Below are 26500 nucleotides of genomic sequence, written 5' to 3'. Positions count from 1 at the left end.
CGCGCAGATCGAGCGCCGCCGCAGATGTGAGCCGGCCGCAGAGTTCAGCCGGGCATGAAAGTCAACTTTTACACGCGAGTCTTTAATGGGTCGCTTTGTCTCCCGGTGCGCGAGACCCCTAATTGGCCCTAATGGAGCACTCATTAAGGGCGGGCTCTGCTCAAAATCTGACCGTAATGGTTCCAAGTGAGAGCGGAGCCCCGCGTGCGTTGAATAGCGACGACGTCAGAGAAACGCTGAAGCCTTGCCAAAAAAGCCCCCCCAAAAAAGAGAACCTCCAAAAGAAAGCAATGAGGCAGAGTGGAAAAACATGCGCAAAACAAACAAAGAGAAAGAAAAAAGGATGAGATGAGGGAGTAACAAGCGGCCCGCTTCCTGCCGGCCTCAGCTGCGCGCACATCTGGGCCTAAACGCTCCGAGCAGACCCCCCCGCGTGTTTGCTCAGGTCGCCTGATTGCCTTTCCTTCCTCTTCTGCGTCCCGCTAAAGACCCCGCTGTCCTTCCTCTCACTCCAATCGCCCGGGCCAAGAAAGAGGGCGGCCGGCACGGGGGAGGCGCGGCGACTCCCGCCGACCTTTTCTCATGACGCCGCAAATTCGCGGAGCGCGCTAGCCGCCGTCCGGACTCGGCGAACGAGGGCACGCATCGAAGTTTGGAGGTGCTTCTCAAACATTCTCTCCCCAGCTTACAGCTGCGCACACTCTATTAGAGCACCACCGCCACCTACTGAAGGGGATGTGCGATGACACCTTTTGCTCTAATGGGGAGGAAAAAAGAAATAAAGATTGAAAAAGAGAGCCAGACCCAATTTAAGAAGCAACGACATACCGTTGAAGTATTAAACTTTATTTTCTTCACTTTTTGCGTGATGGAAATAATGATCAAAACGCACAGCTCTGGGAATTTTTTTTATCTCTGAGCCGGTGGTCTTCCTTTGCGTCATCGCCGTGAAATCCACGTCCAAACATTTTCCGTATGTCTTTGACAAAAGCGTGAAAATAAATTATCGCAGCAATAATTATAACATCAAAGATAACCGTAATAGCAATCAGGCATTTAATAAACACTCTCTTTGCGCTGTCTTTCTCCCCATCCCCCCAATAAAAGGCCATTGTTGAGTCCTTAAAAAGGAGTCCTTAAAAAGGAGTCCTTAAAAAGGAGCGCCGTGGCGCGCGATGCGTGTGCGCGTGTGTGTGTGCGCGCACTGACTGCAGTCTGGCCCCGCTGCTTTGAAGCAGAGGCTCTGTCATTCCACGTGTCCTTGCGGGTTTTCGTTTGGAGAGGGTGCACATGCCCGGGGGGGGGGGGGGGGGGGGTGAATTGCCGTGTGATTTGTCAAGTGCTTGCACGAAAAACAAATCCTCTGCATCCAGGTCCGGTTTTCAAGTGGAGGTCATGCAACCGCTTGACAAAAAGCGAGGCGTTTTTCAGCCCGGGTCCGAGTCGAAGGGGGGGGGGGGGCGGCGTGGCCAAGCGGCAACTTTTGAAGACCTCCGCTGAGGGCCGAGGAGAGGCGGGCACCTCGGTTCCCGCGATCCTGCTTTTGCTCCCCCCTGCTTGGCTTTCCATCCACTGCGAGGCGAGACTCCGGAAGGGGGCGGGCCTTGAGAGTTGTCGGCGAGGCGGCGGCTCCGACAGGGGGGGAGAGGGGCTCAATGCGGCTCCCCCCAAACCGGCGAGCGGTTGCTGTGGTGGGGGGGGCCGAAGGAAGGGTGAATGGGCGTGGGAGTGGGCAGCATGTGTCCCGAGTGGCCGAAGGGGGGTAAGTGACCCATGTGGGTCATGTGGCCGCCGAGGCCGGGGGCGGGGCCGAAGGGGGAGGCCTTGTCCTGCATGCACTTGGTCAGCTCCTCGAAGCCGTCGCCCGCTCGCTTGTTCCGCTTGGACTTGCTGGACATCTTGCGGTTGCGCGTCTGGATGCCTTCTTTCTTCATCGTCAGCGGTCTGTTGACCTGCGATCGCAGCACACACACACACACGCATCATGAATACGAGGTTCGCCATCCGCCCCCCCCCACGCCCGTTTTTTTTCTTCTTCCGCTCGCGACGGCGGCGGCGGTCGATTTGAATACATGAGGCCGAGCGCCTGAATGGATGTGAAAGGAGCCGCCTGAGACAAATCCTCATCAGTGTAACCGACGCCGTTCCACTGAATGGCGGTCCCGCCCCGCCGCCTCTCAGGGGAGGACCGCCCCCCATTGAAACAACGATGGATTCATCAAAAAGACAACAACAAAAAAAAAAAAAAAAAAAAGGGAGGACGGCCGCTGGGTTACGCTCGACAGGCGTAACTCCTTTCTCCGCCCCTAAATCGATACAAGCTGTCCGCCCACCCTGACGGTTAACGACCGGCCGGCGGACCCCCCCCCACCCCTCGCCACCACCCCCGCCCTCCGGTGCGGTGTTTGGATGGCTACTTACGTTGTGCAGTTTGAAGTACAGGCCGCAGGCGTTGCACACGGGGTCTCCGTTCCCGTTGCGCCTCCACAGGGTGGTGGTGGTGGTCTGGCAGTTTGCGCAGCAGGTGCCCGCGCGCCGAGCGGCCGACTGCGGAGAGCACACAAAATGCCTTCATTGCGATTGACTGGGGGCGGCCCGGTAAGTCCAGTGGTTAGCACGTGGGCTTCACAGTGCAGAGGTACCGGGTTCGATTCCAGCTCCGGCCTCCCTGTGTGGAGTTTGCATGTTCTCCCCCGGGCCTGCGTGGGTTTTCTCCGGGTGCTCCGGTTTCCTCCCACATTCCAAAAAAACGTGCGTGGCAGGCTGATTGGACGCTCTAAATTGTCCCTAGGTGTGAGTGTGAGCGCGGATGGTTGTTCGTTTCTGTGTGCCCTACGATTGGCTGACAACCGATTCAGGGTGTCCCCCGCCTACTGCCCGGAGACAGCTGGGATAGGCTCCAGCACCCCCCGCGACCCTAGTGAGGATCAAGCTGTACGGAAGATGAATGAATGAATGTGATTGACTGCTTTGTGGACAGCGAGCAAAAATTGGCTAATCACCAATTGAAAGCCCCAAAAACATTCTCGTAAAATTGAAACAATATGCGAGCGCGGCGGTTTATGCATCAACCTTGACAAGTAAAGGAGCCCGACAAGAATCTTAGCATTAGCGTTAGCATTAGCGTTAGCATCTTTCGAAAGCGGCGCGCATAACCAGATAAAGGCCGGCTGCATCCGTCACTTTCTACCATTCACTTGACATGCAAGAAGCCTCGGGGGCGCTGTGTGAGCGCCACCCCCCCCCCCCCTTCCCTGCTTAAATCAAACCCATTCATTCGGGTGCTAATGTTGCCTTTCTATAACCAAGTGACTCTTGGTTTTTCGGTGACGTCACACAAACGGAGTGACCGTTTGAAGAAAGCGCCCTCACGGCAGTCGAGTGGAACAGAAAGCGGCGTATTTTCCAATCCCCGCCCCTCGCCGTCCATCTCTCGGGAGCGAGCGCCTCGGCGGCTCCTCTCGTGTTGTCATCATCTCTTTGCAGTGCGTGTCAGTGCGGCCGGAGAGAATGCGGCGCGCCGGCCGAAGGGCGGAAACAGCCGGGAGCCCGACTTCCTTATCTGGGCCGGGCAGATATCCGGATAGGAAGCAACTGGACGCCTCCTCTCGACGCGGCGCCGACAAACACTTGGCTTGGAAACGCAAAAAACTGCAGCGCCAAAAGAGGGCCGCCCGCAATGGACTTTTATGCGGGGGGGAACTCAAGGAATTTTTTTTTCCTCACAAACGCCACTGTGTGCATGTGCGCGGCAGGGGGCGGGGGGGGGGGGGCGTCGCTAAATGCATTGAGTTGGCCACGTCACCCCAAAAAAAACAAACAAGCCAACAAAAAAAAGTCGGGTAAACTCCAAATTTCAAGGCAAGAAACTTCAATCCAATTTGACGGCGGGCATTTTCGGCATCTCTGTCGTGAAAATTGGCTTTCGCGCAGTTCACAACAAAGACGTGAGTGAGAAATGGATTGAAAAAAATATTGTGCCCCCCGGGCTAAAAGATCGAAAGAAAAGGAACTCCAAAAATAGTTTTGGAGTAAATAAGATAAGATAAGATATCCTTTATTTATCCTTTATTAAATGCTTGCTCGCTTTGTTGTGCAAACTGACATTCTTGCCAGAAAAGGACATTTTTTTTATGATCAACTTCAATTTGTGTGTTTTAGTTTAGTTTCGTCTTTTTTTTTTTTTTGCGCATCACGACTGGCCTGGATGAATACTGTACTGCCAACCAGTTCAGACGAGGGCCCGCCTACTGCCCCGAAGACAGCCGGGATAGGCTCCGGCACCCCCCCTCCCCCCACTCCCCACCCCCCACCCCACGACCTCGTGAGGAAAAGCCGCCGGGATGACGGATGGCTGGATGAATAAAAATAAAAAAGTCACACAGACTTTTTCTTGATGTTTCATGAGCAATTCAAGTGTCCTTGGGTGTCTTGAAAGGCGCTTATAAATAAAATGTATTATTATTATTATTATTATTATATTATCTGGAAGCCTTTGCCTCGAATGACCACGAATATCCTTGTTTCCGATTGTTCAAGCGACCCTTTGAAAGCCCAGGAATTAAATTTTGGGGACCCGCGTGGCAATTTCGAATTCATTGTTGCCATTTACCGCACCAACCAAAGCAAGGTGGGCAACCGCTATCGCTAACAGTATCGGAGGTAGCGGCAATCGGGGGCGGCGGGAACAATGGCAAGAGAAGCAGTATTGGAGCGGGCCGCGTAGCGCTGGATCACGAGGGGGGGTGGAGGAGGGAGGGGGGGTCACGCACAATTCCAGGAAGACGATGGCGTTCCTGCAATTGTGTTGACGGCATCTGCTCTTTGCTCATATTGGAGGTCCTCACCAGTCTGCGTTTGGGCTTGATGAGCGGTCGGTTCTGGCCGTTCATCTTGTGGTACAGTCCGCAGGCGTTGCACAGGTAGTGGCCGGTGCCGTCCCGCCGCCACAGAGGGGTGGAGGTGGCGCCGCAGTTGACGCATTCGCGGCCCTCTGCATATAAGTCAAGAGGGGACAAGAAGAAATTTTATATAATTAAGCAGTCGCTCAGGTTCTGGAACCAGTCTGAAAAGACGTTTAGAAACGTCTTTGGGAGGGAATGAGTTAAGGAGTCGCTCAGCGGCGCAACGGCGGCCGCTTCCGACTGGCTCTCCTGACGTGGTCGTGCGTTACGGCGCTCGTGTGCGTGCGTCGCTAACTAGGTCGCGGACAGTCGTGTAAACCCAACCAGAGAAGTGAGGTCAGTCGAAACGTGTCGAGAGCAAAACGGGTGTGGCGCGGCACCAAATGGGGACCTGCTCTGCCAAAGACCGACGCCCGCGTGCTGACAAATCAAAGCAGGCCAAGGTGGGGGGGGGTCTTTGCCTTCAAGCTGATGCCAAACCCGCTTTTCCCCTTCGCTCTCTCATGTGGGCTCTTTCAATGCGACCTGTTGCTCAACTGCTCTTGGAATTCAAGGCTCTACCCCCCCCCCCCCTCTCCCTCGGGTATCGCCTGGCGATTGCTGACGCGACACCCAAGAGCCCGCCCTGCGGCTGCGGAACCCCACCGGAGCCAAAAGCCTCGTTCCCTTTTGAAATGCATCTCGGTGCTTTGGGGGGGCAGGGGGGGTGGGAGCTCTCTCGTCCGAGCGTGGGACATCCACTTGGACAGAGAAGCGCCCAAGAAAGCCACCGCCGATATGTCCTGATTATGGGCCAGCTTCTATTAAAATGTCACAAAACAACAATTTTCATCTCCAAAAGCTCACATCAGTCAAATGATCTGAGTGGCGGTTTCTAAGGTAGAAACACACACACACACACACACACACAGCCCCCCCCCCCCCCCCCCCGGAAAAAATGCAAGAACGTCGTGACTGTGTGATCCCGAAAAAGGAAACCAGGCCGCCGGGCTGCATGCAGCGGTCTCGCCCGCCTGCGCGTTTCGTCCGCCGAGGCCCGACTTAAAAGCGCAAGCAGCGGGGGCTCTGTCGCCGCCTGCCTGCCTGCCTGCCTGCTCTTCGTGAGCGCGGGGAGGGGTGAAGGTCGGGATTTGTTCACTCGCAGCGACGCGGGATGCGGCGGGAGCCAGCGCGTCGTGACGCCTCGCGCACCCCTCCCGCCCCCCCTCCACTCCCCACGTCTAATCAGGGGCACGAAAAAATCCATGGGACGCACGCTCTTCCTACTCGTTCGCGTAAGGAAAAAAAACGCAGCAGCCTTTGCATCGGGAGTGCTGTAAAATCATTTTCAAAAACATTCTTTGCTTGAATGTTCCAGTGGAATAAAAATTGAATTTCTTGAAAATTATGTGCTTCTTGAATTCGAAGCAACGTAACGGCACGGGTCGGATTATTTCTGCTGCTTGATGTCAGACTTTAAAAAGGATATTCGCTTGTATGTGTGTGTGTGTGTGTGTGTGTGTGTGTGTGTGTGCCAGTTTCACGCACACACTGAAAAAAAGATCAACTGAACGAGGTTGTTCTGGGCTTGAAATATTATTTTCCCAAGGAAGGAAAATTCTCGATATTTCGACAACGTTCCCTTGAAAAAATGTGTGTTTGGAAGGACCGATTCGTACAATTGTAAGCGACGCGAGGGTATTTTTCCTCGTGTGTGTGTGTGTGTGTGTGTGCGCGAAAAAGGAGCTGCGCGTCGCCAAGAGACTCACCTGAGCTCGAGCGGGCTTTGCTTTTGCATTTGGGAGCGAAGCCGGCCGACGAGCCCAGCAGGCTGCCGGCGTGGAAGAGGCCGCCGCCGTAGTCGTGGGCCGCCGCGTGCAGAGCCGGGTAGGCCGGGTACGTGGGGATGGGATGGTGCGTGGCCGGGCCCGGGCCGCCGTTGACCGATCCCAGGCCGCCGCGCAGCGGGCTGCAGCTCTCCATCTTCATGCCGTCCGCCAGCGACGGCGGGTACTTGAGGGGGGGCTCCTTCTCGTCCATGCGGATCGACGCGGAGGTGGGCGAGGTGGGCCCGGGGTCCGGCGACACGTCTTTGGGCGGCGTCGGGGGGAAACTGTAGAGGTGCGGGCTGGAGTGGGTCGCCGGGGCGAGAGTAGACACCGGAGCCGCGCCGGCGCCGGGGCCGCCGCCGCCGCCGCCCCCGCCGCCGCAGGAGTAGCCCGAGCTGGTGGCGTGCAGGCCGGCTTTGCTGAAGTGGCCCACCGCCCACGCGTTATGGTGGTGGTGGTGGTGGTGCGCGGCGGCGGCCGCGGCGGCGGACAGGGCGGCCTTGCCCGGGTCCAGCCACGGCAGGCCGGGGCTGTGGATCAGGTGCGGTCGGCAGACCTGATTCCCGCCGAGCCGAGCTGAAATCGCACACAGGCTCTTTACTCACATTTGCTCTTCGAAGTCATTCCAAATCCCCTCTCGACCGAGGGGAAACCCTGAACTTTTCCCCTCGTCCGCCAAAAGCCAGCCTTTCTGGCGCAACTTAATTATCCGCGAAGACGCCCGAAAACAAGAAATGACGGCCCGTTACGCCTTTCGGGACAGTATCTGGACGTCGCCTGCGGCTCTCGGAGTAACGATTGTTATTGGTGATTTTGCGGTTTTTATTTTATATCCGGGAAGTGCCCCCCCCCCTCCCCCGTCTCTCTCTCTCCCCTCGCAAACTCTTGGCCTCGCACTGAGGGGTTAAACGACACACTTCCCTTTCCCTCCTGCTGTCATAAAAATTCCTTTTTATGTCGCTGAATATACACGCACCACAACCCCCCCTCCCAAAAAAATCTAAGCCTTCTGAGCACGTTCCGGAAATACATGTTCTCAAAATTATTTATTCTTTTTTTTTTTTTTTTTTTTTTTTTTTGCTCCAAAGCTGCATGCGCGTCTTACCGTGCGCTTGGCCGTAGGTGACCCTGGCCCGAGAGTTGCTGTAGTAGGGGCTCCCCTGAGAGTCCAAGTGGTTCAGAAACATGTCCACTTCGTCTTGGGGCAGCAGCGGCGCCATGGGCTCCATGTAGTTGTGGCTCAAGCCGTGATGGTGCGAGTCCGGGTGCTGGCCGTTGAGCACGGCGTGGTGGTGCGCCATCCATCGGGACTGATCGGCCGCCGTTGCCACCTCCATGGCTGAGACGCTGGATGGCCGTCCGGTGGAACTTTTCCTCCTGGTAAATGGCGTCCCCCGTCCGCTTTCAGAGTCTTAGCCGTGTTGACTTCATTCAGGGGAAAAAAAAAAGAAGAAGAATCCTCGAACGACGCGGGTTCTCCTTTTCGCTCGTAGTCGTTGTCCTTGCTGTTTGTTTACCTACAAAAGACAAGTCCTGTTATTGAGAAGCACATTCGGATAATAAAGCGAGGACGCGAGCGCAAGATGGGGGGAAAAGAAAAGGAGGAGCGGAGTGGCGCGTTCCTGCCGGCTTGGAAAAGGGCACGGCAAATGTCTCACCTGTTGCGGTTTCGATCAGCTGACTGCAGCTCGGACGCGCCGGCCTCCCGATACGCGCACCGCTCGGGGTCGTTCGTGAGCGAGATGTGCCGCGGCCGGCGCCAGTAAAATCGCATATCAAGGCGCGCGGGGGCGGGGCTTGGTGCGGCGGCCCAATAGCCGGCCTCGACGCAGCAATTGGCTCGCAGGCTGCGGGCTCCTCTCCGCCTCGCTTTCTGCCTGGCTTTCTGTGCCTTTGGTCCCCCCCCCCCCCTCCCCGAACTCACCACCACCGGCGCAATATCTCTCGGCAAGCTTAACTCCGAGGAGGCGACGGGCCGCCGAGAAGCGTTTCTCGCTGCCGCCGCCGAGCACATCCGGCTAATGAGCCGATTTAGAAAATTAAATTGCGCGCGGATTCGACGCTCTCTCTTCCTCTCTGACAGCAGCTCTCTCGTAAAAAGGCCTCTTGAGTGATTTCACAGCCACTCGCCGAAATCTAATCGCGTCAATTGCTGAATGAGCCGCACAAAGCGGGCGATAATTGCGCGTGTCGTTTTGCTCGCCCGCCGAGATGCAAATGCGCCGCCTTTTTAGCGGCTCCAAAAACCAACACGCGGAGGAGGAGTCGACTGACGGCCCATTGTCGGCAGCCTCTAATTGTCCGGAATTAGTAGCGGAGCATTGCGGAGTGTTTGCGTTTCCCAGTTTGCATACGAATGGCGCGCTCATGCCTACACGCTGATCGTCCGAGTGTCTCGAGAAAGGGGGCAACGCTCCAAATGAAACGTCCCCAGCGCTTTTGCTTTCGGCAACTCGTGTCGGCAGCGTTGCTGGGAGGGCCACTCACGATTAAAAAAAAAATCGATTGCACATTTCAAACTGAAATCAAATACTGGGCCATCATATCGGCGACTTCCCATTTGTCGCTGAAGACCGGCGCGTGCATGTGACTGACGGGGAATAATTTGGAGGGGGCAAGGGTGGGGTGGGGGGGGGGAGAAAGGCTCGCCGCCACGCTGACGCCGGGGTTTGACGACACGTGATCGGAGGAGGGGAGGTGGGGGGGGGGGGGCTCTGGTGATACCTTGACAAATTCTTCATGCAGGTAAAAGACCCCCTTGTGTCCCTCACCACCGACAATCGACGGCATGTTGCCAGAGGAGCTCAGCCCGAAGAGCTTGTCAAGTCCTAAAAGCAAAGCAATTAGTGCAGTGCAGTGACCAGCCGAATAATTCGCATTCCAGCGAACCGCGCCCGCACTGCCAGGTGGAGCGCATGCCGGCAAGCCCGCGCGCGGCTCCCAAAAAGGGGGCGACTGCTGATGCGTGAGGCCTTCGAGGCAGGCGGGCGGCGTCAGACATGCCGCCGCATCGCCAATCGCCATTGTCGTTGGCGTGTTTGCCAAATGGATTACTCAGCAGGGATTTAGCCCTCTGTCATTTTTTTTGCCTTCATTAATCCCATTTGTATCTGCGCTCGAACAAAAAAAAAAAAAAACGAGTGAGGGTGAAGCGATTGTTGGGGGCGGGGGTGGGGAGGGGGGGCTTTGTCACACACAGCAGCATTGTTGCCCATGTTGGAAATGGGAGAAGAGGGCTTTGCTTTGGACGAGCGCTCTCCCTTTTCGATGCGCCGGTTTGAAGGCGCGCGCTACAAGTGTATCGGTGTGCCGCTAATGAGCGAGCACGTTCTCATTGGCCGACGATGAAATGGCCTTGGCGCTATCTACCTGTCCGCTCCCACCGGGCACGCTCATCCATCATTATCCAGAGTGGAGCCGTGTGTGTGTGTGACTGTTCAAAAGTCTGCGCTCTTTGTGTGTATGCGTGTGCGTTTAGCTGGGGGCAAGGGGTGGGGGGGAGGCTGGTGAAGATAAGCAGAGGCGGCGAGAGGGGAGAATGACACAGAGCAGCTGAAGCATTATTGTCCCCTTTGCTCCGTACGCCTAATTAGATGGAGCCGGGGGGGGGGGGCTTAGGAGCCACCTGCAACAGCGGCGGCGGCGGCCTGCAGCAGTCACCCGAGCAAATCTGCGCCGCTTGGAGGAAGCCTGGGTAGGATCGCAACAGGACTGACTTTTTTTAAAAAAATTTTTTTTGGGGGGGGGGCCCAACCTGCAATTTTTGGGCTGCGCATACATCACAAATTGATCTTCACGATACATGAAGTTTTTCCTTTCGGATATATAGGCCGAAGTGTGCTGCACAAGTTTGTCAGCAACAAAAAAAAAAAATCGATCTATCTATCTATACACACACACACATATATTATATACTGTATATATACACACAGTATACATATACTGTATATATACACAGTGTACACACACACCTTTTTTTAAAGCGCTTTTACTGGTCACAGACGAAAATGAAAAGTTGAGTTGCGCTGCATGCCTCGTGTTTTAGGGGCAACATTTGTGAAGGCAACGAGGCTCCTTTTGGGGTGCACGCAAATCTCTGCAATTTTTTTTTCAGCGTTTCCCATCTTTTCGTGGACATTCTCCACGCAGCAAGGCATGTTCTGCTCATGAAAAGACGGCCACCACCTTCACAAGCCTTGTTATATGCAGCGTGATAATTGGGCGTCTGGTCGTCATCATACCTGGATGGTGATCATGCTGTCATCCCTTTCAATTTGGGTTCAAGCGAAGTCCGAGACACTACAAATAATGAAAATAGCGGTGTTCTTTTTTATGGCAAATATGAGGTCTACTTTATGACAAAATAAGCACAAAGGACTTTATTGTCGTACTGGTACAATAGTGTTTGTATATACTGTAGGTTGCCAATTTAAAGAGCAAATTCAGACGAACTGTTCCTACCCAAATAATAATAATAATAATAATAACGGATGCTCCACGGATAATAGATTGAATGCGTTTGTTGTCTTCCGGTTTTGCATTTGATCATAAATTCAAGGGCATTTTCAGAACAAAAAGTGCAGATCGCGAAGCCAGTGAAAAACAACAACTAACAAATCCGCAAAAAGTTTAAGGGAATTTGTGGAAATGCTAAAAAAAAAAAAAACAAAAGAGCAGCCCTGCCTCCACATCGAACCCAGACGCTCCTCCAAATTCTAAACAATCGCGACAAACGTTTTTCGTCGTCGAGACTTTCGGGGACAGACCGAAAGACGCTCTCACTCACCCGCTGCTCGAGGCTCCTCTCTCGGTGAAATGGCACCCAGAAGAAGGCAGCTCTCCATCCGCCGACAGACGTCGGGCTTGTCCTTCCAAAAGACGCGCTGAAAGAAATCGTCTCATTGCAGCTTTTGGATTGGAAGGACTTTCCGTGGCGTTTCCGCGCCGATGCACGCGACGAGCTGGATTGTGAGAGCCCGACGCGCGGGCGTCGGTGAGGAGGAGACCCGCCGAAACTTGCTCGACCGCAGCCGGGGTCTCGCGGGCACGCGTGCGAGGCGGCGGAATTCAGCCAAATCAAAAACAACAACGACAAAAGCCCGCAAAGGACGCGCCGGCCAAAACTTCAGGTAACGTTCACGCGTCCTCCCCCGGACAGCTTTGCATCTTTCCCGAAGGCACAACAGCTGATCGAGAGTCTTTCAAAGAGAGACGCGCCGATGGTGTTTGTTTTAAGATTTTCCGCAACAAAAAAAAAATAAAAAAAATAATAATAATAATTCCAATCCAATCAAATCCGATAACAGCGCCGCGAGGGAGAGCCTCCGCGGCACGACCGAGCTTCAATTGCTTCTGGAAGAGCTGCGAGGTCTCCGGTGTGACCGTGACCGCCTTTTATGTGGGATCTCGCGAGATTGCGCGAGGAGTCGTCTTGCGCCCGCCGGCCTCTGGAGTGACAAGACGGTACGTTCCCTTATCTTCCTTTTGGCAGGGGGTCTGCTTTGCTTTTTATTTCGTTTGATTTCAAACGAATGAGTCTGTTTTGTTCTCCGTTTTAATTTTGGGCTGTATTTTTGTTATTTTTTAATGCTTTTCGCTGACGCTTCGGGAACCAAACATGGGTCAAAGTTGTTTGGGCTCCACAAATTCCCTCTCTGCCAGCGACGCGGATAGTGACGGGCAGAACAACGAATGAAGCGCTCCTTCGCTCTGTCTTCCAAGTGATTGGCCGGGAGCCTTCATCCGATTTTTTGGGATATTTAGTTTGACGATGCGACGAAGTACAACGTACCTCTGCACTTTGCGAAAAGGTTGCGAAATACCGGACCATGCGGTGTATTTCTGAACCCGCGCACGGCACAAAATCGGCGTCGCAATAAACAGTAAGAAATGGCATGTCCAACTTTCTTTTCTTTTTTTCCCCCCCCCAGAACAAAATCCCGAGCTAAGACTTTACAAACGATTAAATCTGAATTGATAACGACACAAAATCACTTTTTTATCCTGTCAATTTAATTTCATTTGATTTCGGTGCAAATACAAGCCAGTTCTGAACATTTTTGCCCCCAAGATCCGCCCGCCGTTTTGAAGAAGAGGGACGGTTGCGCCCCCCCCCCCTTATGCCCGCATGTGGGCTTTATATTGCAACTTTGATAAAAAAAAAACACGCAAACGCTCCAAAATCCCAAAGCAGCTGCAAAAAGAACCCCGCAAGCCTCGGGAGCCCTTCCACCCGCGGCCTTGTGCTCCCCCCTCGGTGCACGGGCTCAAAAAACGGCGGGCGGGCCCGGCGGCCCCAGCCAGAAAAAAAGCAAGGAGACTTTCGATTGAATTTTGAAACGCTTTGCTTTCTTTCGGCGGCAACGATCCGATCGTTCACGGGGTGAAGTGTGGCCTGAGCCCAACCAGAACCTCTCAGCATTTGTTAAAAAAAAATCAAGTTACAAATTTGGCGATTGAAGCGCGTGAACAAAAAAAACGGGGAAATGCCATTTGGAGTGGCATTGCATATGTGGAGCAATATTGCCATGGAGGATTTTTAAAAAATGACTTCCAATTATTAATTATTCCAATTATTTGACCATGTGCACTTTGCATGACAAGCGACTAGAAAAACGCACGACCGACAGTGGACGACATTTTGACATAGGCTAGGTTAGTCCCACTGCCACCACCGACAACAACAGTAACAATAATAATAATAATAGGAATAATAATAATACTAATTTCGTGTGTGTGTGTGTGTGTACGCGCTCCTTGCTCCTCTACAGGAGCTCTGCTCAGATGCCAGGGTCCTTCATCTGCTTCTTGCTTCTTCTCCTCCTCCTGATTATTACCACGGGTAATATTTCACGGGCACCACGCAATCTTTGTTCCCTGTGAAGATAATAAATGGCCTAATCGTTATCAGCAAACCGCTGGGGGGGGGGGGGGTGTCAGCAGCGACCGAGGCTGGAAGCGGGGCTCCAAAGTGCCGCTGAATAAATTGCCGCTCCTTATCTCTCGCTCCCAGATTATCGCCGCCTTTTCAAACTTGCACAACAAATACATTGAATGCATCTAATGCATCATTTGTGAGCGCGGGGGGGTCGTGTAGGTCGATGGAGAGACAGATAGGCGCTCGGAATGAGAACTATTTACACGGATGCGAGCAGCGCAGCCAATCCGAGCGTTGGCGTTGGGCCGTTTATTGGCCCGGGTCATCCGCGCATCCCACTTAACATATCAATAGCGGCTATATTAAATATACATCGGGCGGCGATTTGATGCCTATCTCTCTGATTAGTCGCACCTTGGCTGGCTCACCTTTTCATTTGTGCGTCGGAGTTCCGAGGCACGAGCGCCCTTTGAAAAGGAGCCGCCCGCGTTTGGATGATTTTGCTGTAAATAGTGAGGATCGCCTGACTATTAATGGCCCCGTTGACTTGGATCGCCGGATCAATTTTCTCTCGCGCGTGTCAATACGCACGAGGCGTCTGCTTGAATGCGGAGCGCTACCAAATGGTCGACTTGATGTCGGGCGTTCGACACTTTGTCCAACGTGGCCTTTTCCCCTCCACGCCGGCTTGCAAACAAATGCGAGCCGCCAGCCCGACGCTTTGCGTTTAGAATATAACAGTCGCGAAGTCATGCATTAAATCGCTACGAGTTGTTTTTTTCCTCCCCCGTTTCAACATAACACGCGCGCGCGCGCACACACACACGCACGCGCAACCCTTTTTAATACCGCGGCATCTCCGGCAGGCCCGGTGGTGCTCTGATGGTCTCCTAGACAACCGAGATAACGGTGCAGCAGTTTTCCATATCGGCCCCGGAGTCTATTATAGCGCGGGATTAGCTTTTCCAAAAAGGTCAGACGCAAAGTCACCAAAGCTGCTTTTTTTTCCCTTTTTCTCCCCCCCCCCCCCCCCACCCCCCTCCTCGCTGCGACGCCCCAGCGCGAACCTGCATCCATCCGCATCGCGTGTGCCGTTTCATTGGATGAAATTAGACGAGAAGGGCTTGGCGTTTGCGTCGACGGAGCCGAAAGAGGAGCCGGGCTCTGAAATCCCCAGCTCAATACCCCGCGCGACCCACCTTGCTCGTGTCGATGGCCTGTGATGTGGCGACCCCTGGTGCCGAAGGGAGGCAGCGGCAAACACGTGGGAGAAGGATGCCGGGTGCACTTGCTGCGTAGATGTCAGTCAAGGCCTGAGCAACAAAGACGGAGCGAGACCGTGACCCAGCTGGAAGGCCCCAGCTGGGATTCCCGGTGGCCGCACAGGAAGTTAAAGGAGCTCTGACGGGAAGTGTGCTCTCAGCCTTTAGCCGGCGAGAGAGGGCCAGAGATGTTTCCTGTTCGCTTGCCGGCCGATGGATGTTTTGCTTTTTCAGCTCACTCCGGAGCTCGACCTGCCAACTTTGTGCATGCGGGGAGTCAGCACGCTGTTGGAAAAGAGAAATGATGGTCAAAGAAGGTGCTCAATGCGAGAATCTGCTCCAGGGTCAATTGATGAACCCAAAACAAACAAACGTTGAGTAGCTGGGGGGGGGGGGGTCATTGTTCCGAGTCCGGGTCAACATTCTTCATGATCATCAAGCCACCATTTTCTTTTGTGTTCCCCCACATATATCCGACTTGCTACTCGAGAATTCACCTGCATGCCAACGTTTTGGGGAACTTCTGCTCCTCCACGGTGGACTGAAGAACTCACCTGCTCGCTGCGGCGCTCAGACCGAAACCCTAATCCTCTTCAAGAAGTCTGAAAACCAGATTGTCCGAAAATTGAAGCAATACGTCCCGTCGAATATAAGGCAAATACAAGCGATCCGTTCCAGGTATCCAAGGATACGAACGGAAGGACATTTGAAAGAGAATATACTGTGTATCATTGAACACACAGGAAACGATGCTAAATCAACGTACGGGACTAACAAAATGGAGAGATGAAGAGAAAACTGGACTTTTACCTTCTACACATACACACACACTGTGCATATGTACCGCATATCTCTACTCATTTGTGGGACTGTCGCCCCTGCCAACATGGCCGCCACACGGGCCTGATTCCAATTTATGGCTTTGGCCTGAGCTAAAAAATAAAAATGGGGCTACGGGCGAAAGGGAGGGGGCGTCGCCCATAGCGCCGACGTGCTGCGTCATATCACGCCTCGACCACTTGGCTTTTTTGCGCAGTGTCCGAGGCCTTCGGAGCATGCGGAAGTGGCGGCGTGAAATGAAATTCTGGACCCGTGAAAGCGCTCGGTGTCCCTGCGATGGGCTCCCGACCCGTCTCGCATGAAACAGCATCGACTGGAATGCCGGAAGGGATTCATGGGAGAAGGCGAGCTCTGAAGAGGAGATGGCTGGATTGGGGGGAGGAAAAAATCTCTTTGTCTCGGGTGAGCTTGGTGGACAATCCAAGTTTCCGATCAGCTGTGGAGTAGGGGGAAATTGTCTGCCCTGGGAAGGAGAGGGCCACTCTCACAGCTAATGGGAAGTGCCCCTGTCACTCCACTCGGGTCCCATAGAGAAAGGAGGAAATGTGTCCTCTTTGCACGCGCAGGCGTGCGTGCTCGGGAGCAGCCTGACGGCCTCCCGCCTGTAAAGTAGGGCTACTTTACAGGCGGGAGCAGGAGATCAGGCCCGTGTGGCGGCCATGTTGGCAGGGGCGACAGTCCCATCCACCGCTATGCACCCCGCCAGCCGCGTAGCCTCATTTTTTTAAAAACATTTTTTTGGGGCCAAACATTGCCCCCGAGAGGCATGACTGTCGCCGCTTCTGACGGTCCGCCACGCGGCGCCGATCAGCGGATCTTCGTGGGAGTCGTGGACACTTACAAACAAGGGCGAGAGAACGCAAGAGGATTACCGTCTCGTCGCTATACGAGCGGGAGGTTGGAAGCACATCAGTGCGTCTACGGGCGCATTTGGGGAAGCGAGATGGCGGCGGGCTTTTGACTCGCTGGCCTCCACTCCCCGCCCCCCAAGAATGCGCGCCCGAAGGCTCGGCTCACTCCTCGGCTCGCAAGTGGCATCTCCATGTCGGCGCCGCTTCCCGGCATCTGTCAGCCCGGCTCCCGGCAGCTGCGACCGGGGCCACAGACGCTCTCATTGTCCTCAGTCCTCCCCCGCGACCCCCGCGCTCGCCGCCACGTGTCCGCACGCGGGCGGAACACACCTGACACCTGCACCTGAGGGGCGGGGCTTTTCGTTCGTCATCCATTGCGAAACGCTCGGCCCGCCTCGCCCTGTCGCCGAGGAATGGCGGCTCACAGAGGGGCTTCGTTTTAAGGTGGCGGACTTTTGGGTTCACGTTCACATTTCCCCCTTTCGTTGACATCCCCTCCATGCGGGGGCGAGAAGGATTGAACGAGAGCGTGTCACGGCGAGCGTGCGCGCCACATAATAAGGCGGTGACAGTGAGGGGTGCCGGCTCTGTCTCGGTGATTTATGAGAGTGCGGCGCCGAGGGTCTTCCGAGCAGGATATTGTTCCCCGACCGGTGACTTCTGCCGCTCGCTTTCTTTCTGCATCTGGCGGCGTACGCGGGCATTTTTTCTCCGAGCGAGAAAGATTAAGCTGCAGGTGAGGAACCCGTGTCATCAATCACCGCCACGTCACCGTGGCCGGAACCTTTTTAGAAAAGCTGCAACCTAGTTGGACTCCGTACTTTTGCACATATTCATTATTTTCTGGCAGATAAAGAAAGAGCAAGCACACTCTGCATCCTGACTCCTCTTCAGGAAAGCGAGATCATAATCAGGTTGTCGCGTGCGGGTACCTTACAGCTCAACCGCATGGGCCAAGCGGTCCCACACCTTGCGCTCGGCGCCTCGGCCGCCACATCAGGATACAGCAATTCCGGTTGAAACGGTATTTTGCACCACTGACGCCAACTGATCAACCGCACTTCTTCTGGGACCGGTACTCACATCCTGGACCGGAGGACATGGCTGCAAGTGAAGAAGAAGAAGAACAGCAACAACAAAAGAAGGACTGAAAGGCCTCGAAACGTCAAGACCAGGCTCAGCCAAGAAGCCAGGGCCTCTCAGTCAATACTGTCTGTCAAGGCAACGGTCGTGCTGCGAGCGTCGTCGCTGTGACATTCAAGTGGAGGACATATCAAAGTCTCCGCTTCTCACTCGGCGTCTGTGCCGAGCTTGAGCGAAAAACTGAGAAGGACAACCAGAAATGTCGGCCCCGCACCGAGTAAAAGCTCGATGACTTGCTAGCCAGTGGAATGCGTGGCAGCAGTGGCGATTGCTCGGACGGCAAGGGAAGCTCGGCTTCGGCTGATCAAATATATGAATTTGAAATTACATTCAAATTGCGTGTACATGTCATTGACTAAATATGCGATACAATGTGCTCAACTTTTGTTCCGAATCAGTTTCTTCTTACTGGTTACGACGCGACTCCTTCGCTGTGCTTCGAATGGTGGACGCTGAGCTTCCGCATAGCGTCTAAGTGGCCGAACGCCGACCTTCTCGAGAGTTCTGTGTAGGTTGTCCCAATGCTTTGAACGGAGACGAGTCATTGGATCCAAGCTGGTTTTTGTCCCGCCCACGGGCGCTCGGCGTCTCTGGGATTGGATAGCAGTGGGAGGGTACCGGATGTCAAGTTTTTCAGCATCGGATTGGATGATCTGTCTGAGCCTGTGTGCCAGTTTGATTGACATCGAAATAAGCCAATCACCGACCTTTTAGTGTAGGCATCCGTGTGAGGAATTTTTCAATTCGCATTCTGTTCTGAGTTGAGCTGGAGACTTCTCCGAATCGTCTTAGCGACAGTCTTTGTTGTGAACAACTAGCGAAAAATTAATATTTTATTTCTGGTGGGTTTTATTGTAGTTCCTGTAGTTGTAGGACACTAAGTCCCTGGAAGAGACGCCTGGTTGGTATGACAGGGTCACAGATCATTTTCTTGAAAAGGAACGGAGAGTAGAATTCACGTATAAATAAACGGACACATTTTATGATGTCGGCCAAAATTGAGAAAATTGAGTTTGTGAGTTGACAGAAAGCAAATCGCCTGGATGTCGCTCCAAAATTGACCAAAAGACGAGCGGAAATGCGGCGGTGCTCCGGGAGGCTGCCAAGAGGTCCCAGTACTGCAAAAGTCCACGGGAGCGCAGACGCAACTGCCATTGTGTGGCCTTTCGGCGACGCCGAGCATCGGCGCGAATGGACATTGTCTTTGCTTTCCCCTGCCGTGTACTTTCAGAATGATTATTGTATGTGCATACAATGTTAACATGAGCACTGTGAGGGGAAAGGGGGGCCTGTTACTATGGAGCAGGAAATGACCTGCCGCCGGGACCCGGGACCACCTCGGAGGGAAAGCCGTGACCTCAGACTGACCCCCGCGGCCTCGGTTGGCGCCGCACTCAGCTACATGACGACAACAATGCTGCAGAAACCCCCTCTCGGTGCTTGTACTCATTTATTGAGTTTTGTTTTGTTTCTAAAGGTTATTTTCATCCAATCAATGCCTTGATGAGTACTCGGCAGATGCAAATGTTGGCAGTGGAGGCCAGCTGGACCCCTGCAGGCCTTGAGCACATCTGCCTCCCGCTTGGGACGTTCGACACTTGAATTCTCCTCATGCTCGGAAGGTTTTCCTCCGGGGTACTGTGGCCTCATTCCCAAAAAAAAACGCATGTTGCATGAATTGAAGACGAGCATCAAGTGTAAATGGCCGTCTATCGACCAGTCCTGATCCAGGGTGGACCCAGCCTCTGGTCCAAAGATGGCGGAGGAGAAGCGCATCCAAATAAAACAATCAAAAAAGAGGTTGTCACTCCAATTTTTTTATTTCCAACAGCTTGACATCATTTTCCACCCCCCCGTGTCTTTTCTCACACAACCTCTCCCGTCATCCCCAATCTCAGTGAAAACGACACCTCTTACAAAACCACGACATGTAAAAAAAAAATTACACAACACAAAAAAAAGTAAGTCACATAGCACAAAAAAAAATAAAAAATCTGAGCTTTAACATGATCAAACGTAAAGTGTGGGGGGGGGTGAAATTGGCTAAGCTACTCGCCTAACCACTTGAGCAAATGTCAATGTGGAGCTGGTCCGAGTGAGGAACGAGACTTGCGCACTTGTGACTTCATTTTGCAAAACATGAAAAGTTGAGAATCAAACACGGAGGACATGGAAAGTCTGAGCACCAAAGGGAGCTCTCACCAACCCGAGAGCCAACTCAATCGCAACCCGCATGACGACACGTCACTCACTGGTTGCGAAAAGCAGGTCGGGGGTCGGCGCGCACGGGCGGCGGCGGCCTCGCCTCTACAAAGCATCCAGCAGACTGTCGATGCGGCCGACGAGCTCTTGTCTCTTGCTGGACACGGCCCTGTCGTTCTCCACGTAGGCCTCCTTCTTCACCTTGCCGGCGACCAATCGCTCCGCCTCCTGGCTGGCCCGGCACACCAGCTCCTTCAGCTGGCCGTCCAGCTTCTGCAGCTCGCCGACCTGCCGAGGAAGACCACGGCGGCCGTCACCCGAGGCCCGCGCGACGGCAAAGGTCGAGCGGCGCGGCGGCACGCACCTTGTCGCCCAAATCGGAGCCTTCGGCCTTGAGGCGAGCCTGCAGCGAGCTGATCTCGTTGGTGAGCGCGCGGTGGTCCGCCTCCAGGGTCTTGCGGCCCCCGTTGAGCGCGCCCGTATCGCGAGATTGCTTGTAGCGGTTGACCACCTCGTCCATGTGGCGGTACAGGCCCAGACGCTTGTTGACCAGGGTCAGCACCTGCTCGGTGATGGAAGCAACCTTCATGCGCACCTCGGCCGCCGGGTCCTGAGGGATATCAAGATGCCAAACGACTATTGATAGTAACATCCTGTGAGACACACACTGTCCAATATAAAACAAGGGAATACTCCCATGTTCTGCCCACAGTAAAAGTTTTGGGTCATTTCATTAATAGTAATTCCGTTTAGAATATTCATTTAGTTATCGCGGTGCATTGTGGGTAGCGGACGTCATGTTTCAACAGACGACTCATTACAGAAAGCGTGACCGTGATCGTTGCAACTGGTCCTCCTGAGTTATAATAATAATAATAATAATAATAAATTTTATTTGCGTTGGCACGGAGTGCCGATGCGGATTTGGAGCTGGGAGTCGCGGCTTGGAGTTTGAAGCGGATTACGTGGGACAGGAGAAGTGAACTAATCTCTTTTCGTCAATGGACGCTACAGCTTTGTGTTTGCTTTCAGAACTTAGCTTGTAGCAGACGTGTGCACATTTTCAGCATGACGTCTCTGATCCACTGGAGAAAGGACACTTTGATCCTCTCCTCTTTCATCTAGAACCGCTTCAGACAACAAAGTGTATGCAGAAAATTGGTGAAGATTGAACGACTGTCTGTGTCCTATGTGTTGTCTTGTGTTATTTTTGTTATTTTGACTTCAAAATGGCGCCGCGAGAGTGGCTGCCTTTCCAGCAGCTCCTATATTTTGTTGTTCTACTTCTTACTTTCATAACTTTGCTGCTGTGAATTGGGAATTTCTCCATTGTGAGACTAATAAAGGTTTTTCTTATCTTATTTAGAAGCGCCTTTCAAGAAACCCAAGGACACTTTACAATAACAAAAATTTATATTCCTTTCGTTTCACCTTCGAAAGCAATGGCTGCAAGTCTGCTCGTGTTTATCATTATTTAGAAATGTTTCAGATTGTTATGGGAAATTCGCTAGTTTAGAGTGTTGCTAACGACGTAGCGACAATGCTAAATCGGTGCCAACAAGCTAATTAGAATGCGACGGTGCTGCGAAAATGCATTGTTTATCGTTGTTTGTCACATTTTGAGCTGTATTTATGTCCTTGTTAAACACCTGACGATTTGTGTTGCATTTGTGTACACAATATTAATGCACGTTTTAAATCTGTTCATTTCAGTTTCACTCTGCAATTCATCGAGTCGATGTCACAGTTGTTCACTGTACGCCGTCAAGAAGACCGTAATCAAGGAGCAAGACGCTCAGTTTCCTGGCTCATGAATAAATGAGTTTGGCTTGCTGTTGACCTGCGTTAACATACCTATAGTATCTAACACGCAGCGATAACAGTACACTCCAAGTACTGCTGCATATAACGACGCAAGAGTTTCTCACTCTGAATGACTCTGCTTCTCAAAGTCCAGCGAGCAGGCATTCCCTAATTTTGCCGATGGATAACTGACACTCGCCACTCTCCCACTCCCTATTGCAGAACTGTGCAGTGTATCTTTAAACCCCGAGTGCCACCTGGAGGAGTCAAAAGGTATTACAAGTGCTCCACCAGCGTTCGGTTCCGAGAGAGGCAGCATCCTTATTTGTAAACAAGTCGGAATAGTAACCTGGCAGTGCTCAATTTGCATTTACAGAAAGTATATGGAGAGGAAGGAAAAAAAACACGTCCAGGCTAGTTATAAAACCAAGCAAACAGCTAAAGGTATCGCCACCCTGCCCCTCTTGGGATACTGCACTCGTGCGCTGCTTCGGTCAAACTGGAAGGAGCTGAACTGCGAGACGACGGGAAAAAAAGATCCCAATCGTCGTGGGTGCAAAACAAACCTTTGTTATGGCAAAGTCCATCCGAACGTAGATGATGACGGTGAAGAAGAGGATGTAGAAGGCTGCGACCACCAAGAGAGGTTCCTGCAGCATCAGGATCTTATTGAAGTTGTAGTGAACCTGCGGAGGACAAAGCATGCAACGCCGCGATACAGTGAGGTGCTTTGCCAGGAGTGGTTTTCCAGATCTGATTGAAAAAAAAAAATGTAACCCCACCCCCCAAAAAAAAAAACACATTCCCAAAAGAATTTTGTGGAGACCCCGTGACCCGACAGCAGCCTTACAGGGCAGGAGCCTTACCACGACATCTTGAATGTGCTGCTCCACCAAGTTGTTCTTGGTGGCGACCAGCACAGGCCGCCCGAAGGTATCCAGGTACGTGTAGTGCAGTTCGTCCGGCATGCGATTAATTTGATACGGTGTATCCATCTGGATGTTCCTAAAGGAAATAAGACCAACGAGAATGAGCATTTTCCAAAAATATACACAAACATTACGGGGGGGGGGGGGGTTATGAATGCTCATGTTGTTTGCTGACACTCACTTGGCTCCCTCTGGCAGGATGATTTTCACAGTCATAGAGTCAATGACCTGGTCGTCATAGATGTGGTCAACCAGTCTCATCTTCAGTGCATACTGGTCCCCTGGAACACGAACACACACACACACACACACACACACACACACATGCAGAAATGAGCAAGGCTTCTGTTTGTACAGCACTGGAGAAGCGAGGGCTTCTTCAAGTGTAATTTAGTTGCATTGAAGTGAGCACAAAGCAGACCCGAACGTCATAAAATTAAGCCCCACCCCCCAAAAAAAACACCATGCAATTGATGCCCCGCCCACCCTCCAGAAAAGATGAGTGCACCACTTATTGGTGCCACAAGAGGGAAGCAAAGCAACATTTGTCTCATTGAAATGCCCCCAGACTGCCTTCAACATTGTTGGGTACCGCCAAGATGTGGCCAAATGAATTCTTGGACAGTTTCATCGGACAGTTCTTTGGCCTTAACAGAAAAACAAAAACCCCCGCTGGACGCACTTGCGATCCACTCACCCAAAGTGTAGAGATACTCGTAGCTGGGCAGGTTATAGCCAATAATGTAGTGGGTCTTCCAGCCCCCAAACAAAGGGAAGCGGGGCCTGATCTCCACCTCCACGGAGTCATCCAGAATCTGCAGGTGGGAGGTGGAGATGTTCCCAATCTCGTCCCTGTAGTAGACGTCTTGCGCCGAGGCCGGCAGGATGGTCTGGAGAAGGGGGAGCTCGCCGTCACGTCATAAAGCCAAGAGCGTAAGGCGCGGCGCAGGCGCGCGTAAGGCGCGGCGCAGGCGCGCGTAAGGCGCGGCGCAGGCGCGCGTAAGGCGCGGCGCAGGCGCGCGTACCTTGAAGGACTTGACGGAGGAGATGCCGCTGTCCGCCTGCCGCTGGTAATCGTAGCGGGAAAAGGGGCCCTTCAGGACGGCTCCGGTGTGCCTCACGTCGATGGTCTCCTCCACGGCAATGTTGCCCCAGTGAGACACCTCGATGGTGCGGGTAATGCTACTGATGGTGAGGAAGGGTGCGTTGTTCTCAAAGTGGATCCTCATCGGGTCCTAGACGCGAGAGGGCACGTGCGGTGAGAACGCCGCGAGGCTTTGGCTGGCGGCCGGTCTTTCGCTCGCGCACCTGGGTGAACTGGGGAACGTCGGCGTACGGGCCGTACTCGATGATCTCGTCCGTCTTGCTGGGATTGCCCAGTTTGGTGTAGCTCTCCACCGTTTTGGACGCCAGCCGGACGCGGGTGGTCTGACTTCGAGTGGGGTACGGCGAGTAGAAGTAGTGGTTGCCTTGAAAAACTACCAGCTGGCGCTCAGCCTGCGTGATGTCCGAGGGGAAGGGCCGCAGGACGTGGCTGAAGGTCATTTCCACCTTGACTTTGACCTTACCTCCCACCACCAACTTGGACGGAAGAGAGACCTTGAAAAAGTCCCCGCTGTCAAAGACGGACAGACGGATGACTGACGGGAGACGGACACGCGATTCTGCGACAAAAGGACGAGGGCGGCGCTTTACGTTAAGCCGTTAATTTTGGTTTCCTGGACCTTAAGCTGGCCATCATCCTCTTCATCGCCTTGCACCTGCAAACGCACACCGCACAGTCATCACTTGCCTCGCCACTTCAACTGCCGATCAACGCGCTGGAAATTTTTGACCAGAGGTCGGGATTATTTTGCCATCCGTCTAACTCATATCGTATGAGAAAATCAAAGAAGCAGCCAAGCCATCTCCTTTGATTATAGCTCGTTGCTACTGTGCTAATAAATCCATTGTGTAACATTTACAGCCAACTTATTGTTGATACACCTCATTAAAAAAAAAATCCTTGGGGTCAACTCGACTTTTTTCATGTTTTCTATGAGAAAACAGTTTTACAAACAAGCCATCTGTAAAATGTTTGCTTGTCATTAAGAAATGCCCCCCCCCCCCTCCCCGGCTTTTTAAAGCAAATGATCATTTAAACCACATGAAAAATGTCCATAATGCATTTCTGAAAAGTGATTAAGATTGCAAACTGTCTGTGTCTTCTGTGTTGTGTGGTGTCATGTTATTATTTTGACTTCAAGATGGCGCCGCGAGAGTGGCTGCCTTTCCAGCAGCTCCTATATTTTGTTCCTTCTTAAAAAAAGATTTTACCTTGAGGCCATCTACCTTCCGCCTCAGACCGACACCACATCGTTCTGAAAAGGCCACAAAACCTCGCATAAAGTTTTACGACACCATTTGGACATTTGTGAAATGTCAACGAAATGACACGATTCCAACTTTGGCTGATGACGTAGGTGATCCCCGCATCAGGGAATGCCTTTGCTGCCAACGGAAGTGGGCGGGTCCTCTGGTTGTCGAGGCCGGAAGTGCATTGCCCAGCGCATACGTGTCATTCAGTCACTTGAGCTAACGAGTACCGCGAAGGAAGTTAAACGCTTGCCAAATTAACATTCGGCGATTAAAAACAGAAGCTACTCCGAACAAAGCTTTGTTTCAAAACAGACCAACCACGTTAACGATACACCGAGGTTAGCCATAAACGACTTCTTGCCTGTTAAACATGGCGGGCCACTCATATTAGCATACTTTAGCTCAAGCTGCAGTTCGACGCATGACGAATAGACAAAATGACAATGCCGAATCATCAATTGAACGCACACACGTTTGCATAAGAAAGCTTTGGCTGAGACGAGAGAGGCCAGCAACAGTCGCGTGTCTCCCGCATGAAACAGGCAGCACGCAGGAGTCCGCGACTGCGCGTTCATGTGCGATTTTGGCCCATTTGAACTCACCGAGGCTCCGACGTATGCCAGGTGTGGGAAAAGCTCGGGATCCACGGTTAAGATGAAGCTTTGGACGTCGTAGCGTGCATAGTTAGACAGCGTTATGTCCGCCGTGATCTTCGCCAAGTGAGTGCTCAGGTCCACCGTCCTCCTGACTTCGTCGTTCACCAAAGTGGCCGAGCTCTGCGCGGCGGCCAAGAGCAGCAGGAAAGCGCTTAGTGGGGGCCTTCTCGTCATGTCTGCGGAGGTTCAGAGGACGAATAGCGGGGGAAGAATGTTCGGCTCGAGGGGAACAAAAGGCCGTCACACCTCGCCACTCGACTTGAGAAGAGATGACGCTTCTTTCAAACGAAGCGATGACGTCGAAGGCATGCGCCGGAAGCGACTGAGTCTCTATGAATGCTCGTCGACTTCATGTCTTTTTTACGCTTTTATTACAATGTACACACTGACGGGATGTTCGGCCCGTCCGAACCAGCAGTCATGCTTGGGGGAATTGTGCAACGTTGGCGTTCCTCGCATTGTCGTTATTAGTTTGTCGTTGACATTGACAGTCTACCCTCAGGCCGAAATAGCTCAGTTGGGAGAGCGTTAGACTGAAGATCTAAAGGTCCCTGGTTCGATCCCGGGTTTCGGCAGTGGATGGTTCTTTTTGCACAAAGCAAATACGACCAAAACGCAATCCAGACTAATATGAGGTGGCTTCAGTAGTGGATCATGTAGGTCATTTGGCGCACGAATACAGTCATGTGTTTTGAATGTGAACATGTCTTTTGATGTCGTGGCGTGGTGAATGCCCGTAGGGATGATGTTCGTTCGACAGTACCCGTAGAGGGCTAAAAATGTTTGAATGCACGTTGAGAGATACGAAATGGCATAATGTCCTTCCATACTTATTTGTCATGTCCTTGTTTGTGATGATACTCGTGC

The 26500-nt window shown here is 52.9% G+C and overlaps 3 protein-coding genes and 1 non-coding gene across 5 annotated transcripts in view; 1 reads left to right on the top strand and 3 right to left on the bottom strand.

Moving 5' to 3' along the window:
• The window catches only part of LOC127607513 (GATA-binding factor 2-like), a 142216-nt gene extending 130569 nt beyond the window's left edge, over positions 1-11647 (bottom strand). Inside the window, exon 1 of one of the 2 annotated variants that reach the window (XM_052075900.1) lies at positions 11499-11647. The gene's annotated coding sequence lies outside the window, so the exon portion shown is untranslated. Of the gene's footprint in view, positions 1-8370; positions 8590-11498 lie in introns of those variants that run through there. The other variant, XM_052075899.1, reaches the window with a different exon arrangement.
• Positions 809-11647, bottom strand: LOC127607516 (GATA-binding factor 2-like). The gene is made up of 6 exons (XM_052075904.1): positions 11499-11647; positions 7818-8229; positions 6653-7288; positions 4848-4993; positions 2422-2547; positions 809-1952 (listed from the first exon to the last, which is right to left on the bottom strand). Exons 2-6 carry the CDS (start codon positions 8047-8049, stop codon positions 1653-1655), a joined length of 1440 nt encoding a protein of 479 aa, XP_051931864.1. The 5' UTR covers positions 8050-8229; positions 11499-11647; the 3' UTR covers positions 809-1652.
• A 7839-nt stretch (positions 11648-19486) lies between these two features.
• Positions 19487-25943, bottom strand: LOC127607509 (dolichyl-diphosphooligosaccharide--protein glycosyltransferase subunit 1-like). The gene is made up of 10 exons (XM_052075890.1): positions 25580-25943; positions 24315-24379; positions 23928-24234; positions 23645-23854; positions 23317-23509; positions 22801-22900; positions 22557-22695; positions 22257-22376; positions 20252-20497; positions 19487-20175 (listed from the first exon to the last, which is right to left on the bottom strand). Exons 1-10 carry the CDS (start codon positions 25805-25807, stop codon positions 19993-19995), a joined length of 1791 nt encoding a protein of 596 aa, XP_051931850.1. The 5' UTR covers positions 25808-25943; the 3' UTR covers positions 19487-19992.
• Positions 25944-26135: 192 nt separating this feature from the next.
• trnaf-gaa (transfer RNA phenylalanine (anticodon GAA)) lies at positions 26136-26208 on the top strand. Its single transcript has one exon. It is a non-coding gene; the product is annotated as a tRNA-Phe (tRNA).
• The last annotated feature ends 292 nt before the right edge of the window (positions 26209-26500 follow it).

This window comes from Hippocampus zosterae, chromosome 9 (genome assembly GCF_025434085.1).
Source record: "Hippocampus zosterae strain Florida chromosome 9, ASM2543408v3, whole genome shotgun sequence".
NCBI classification, from domain to species: Eukaryota; Metazoa; Chordata; class Actinopteri; order Syngnathiformes; family Syngnathidae; genus Hippocampus; species Hippocampus zosterae.
Note: the sequence above shows the minus strand (reverse complement) of the source record. Positions and strands in the feature narration are given on the sequence as shown.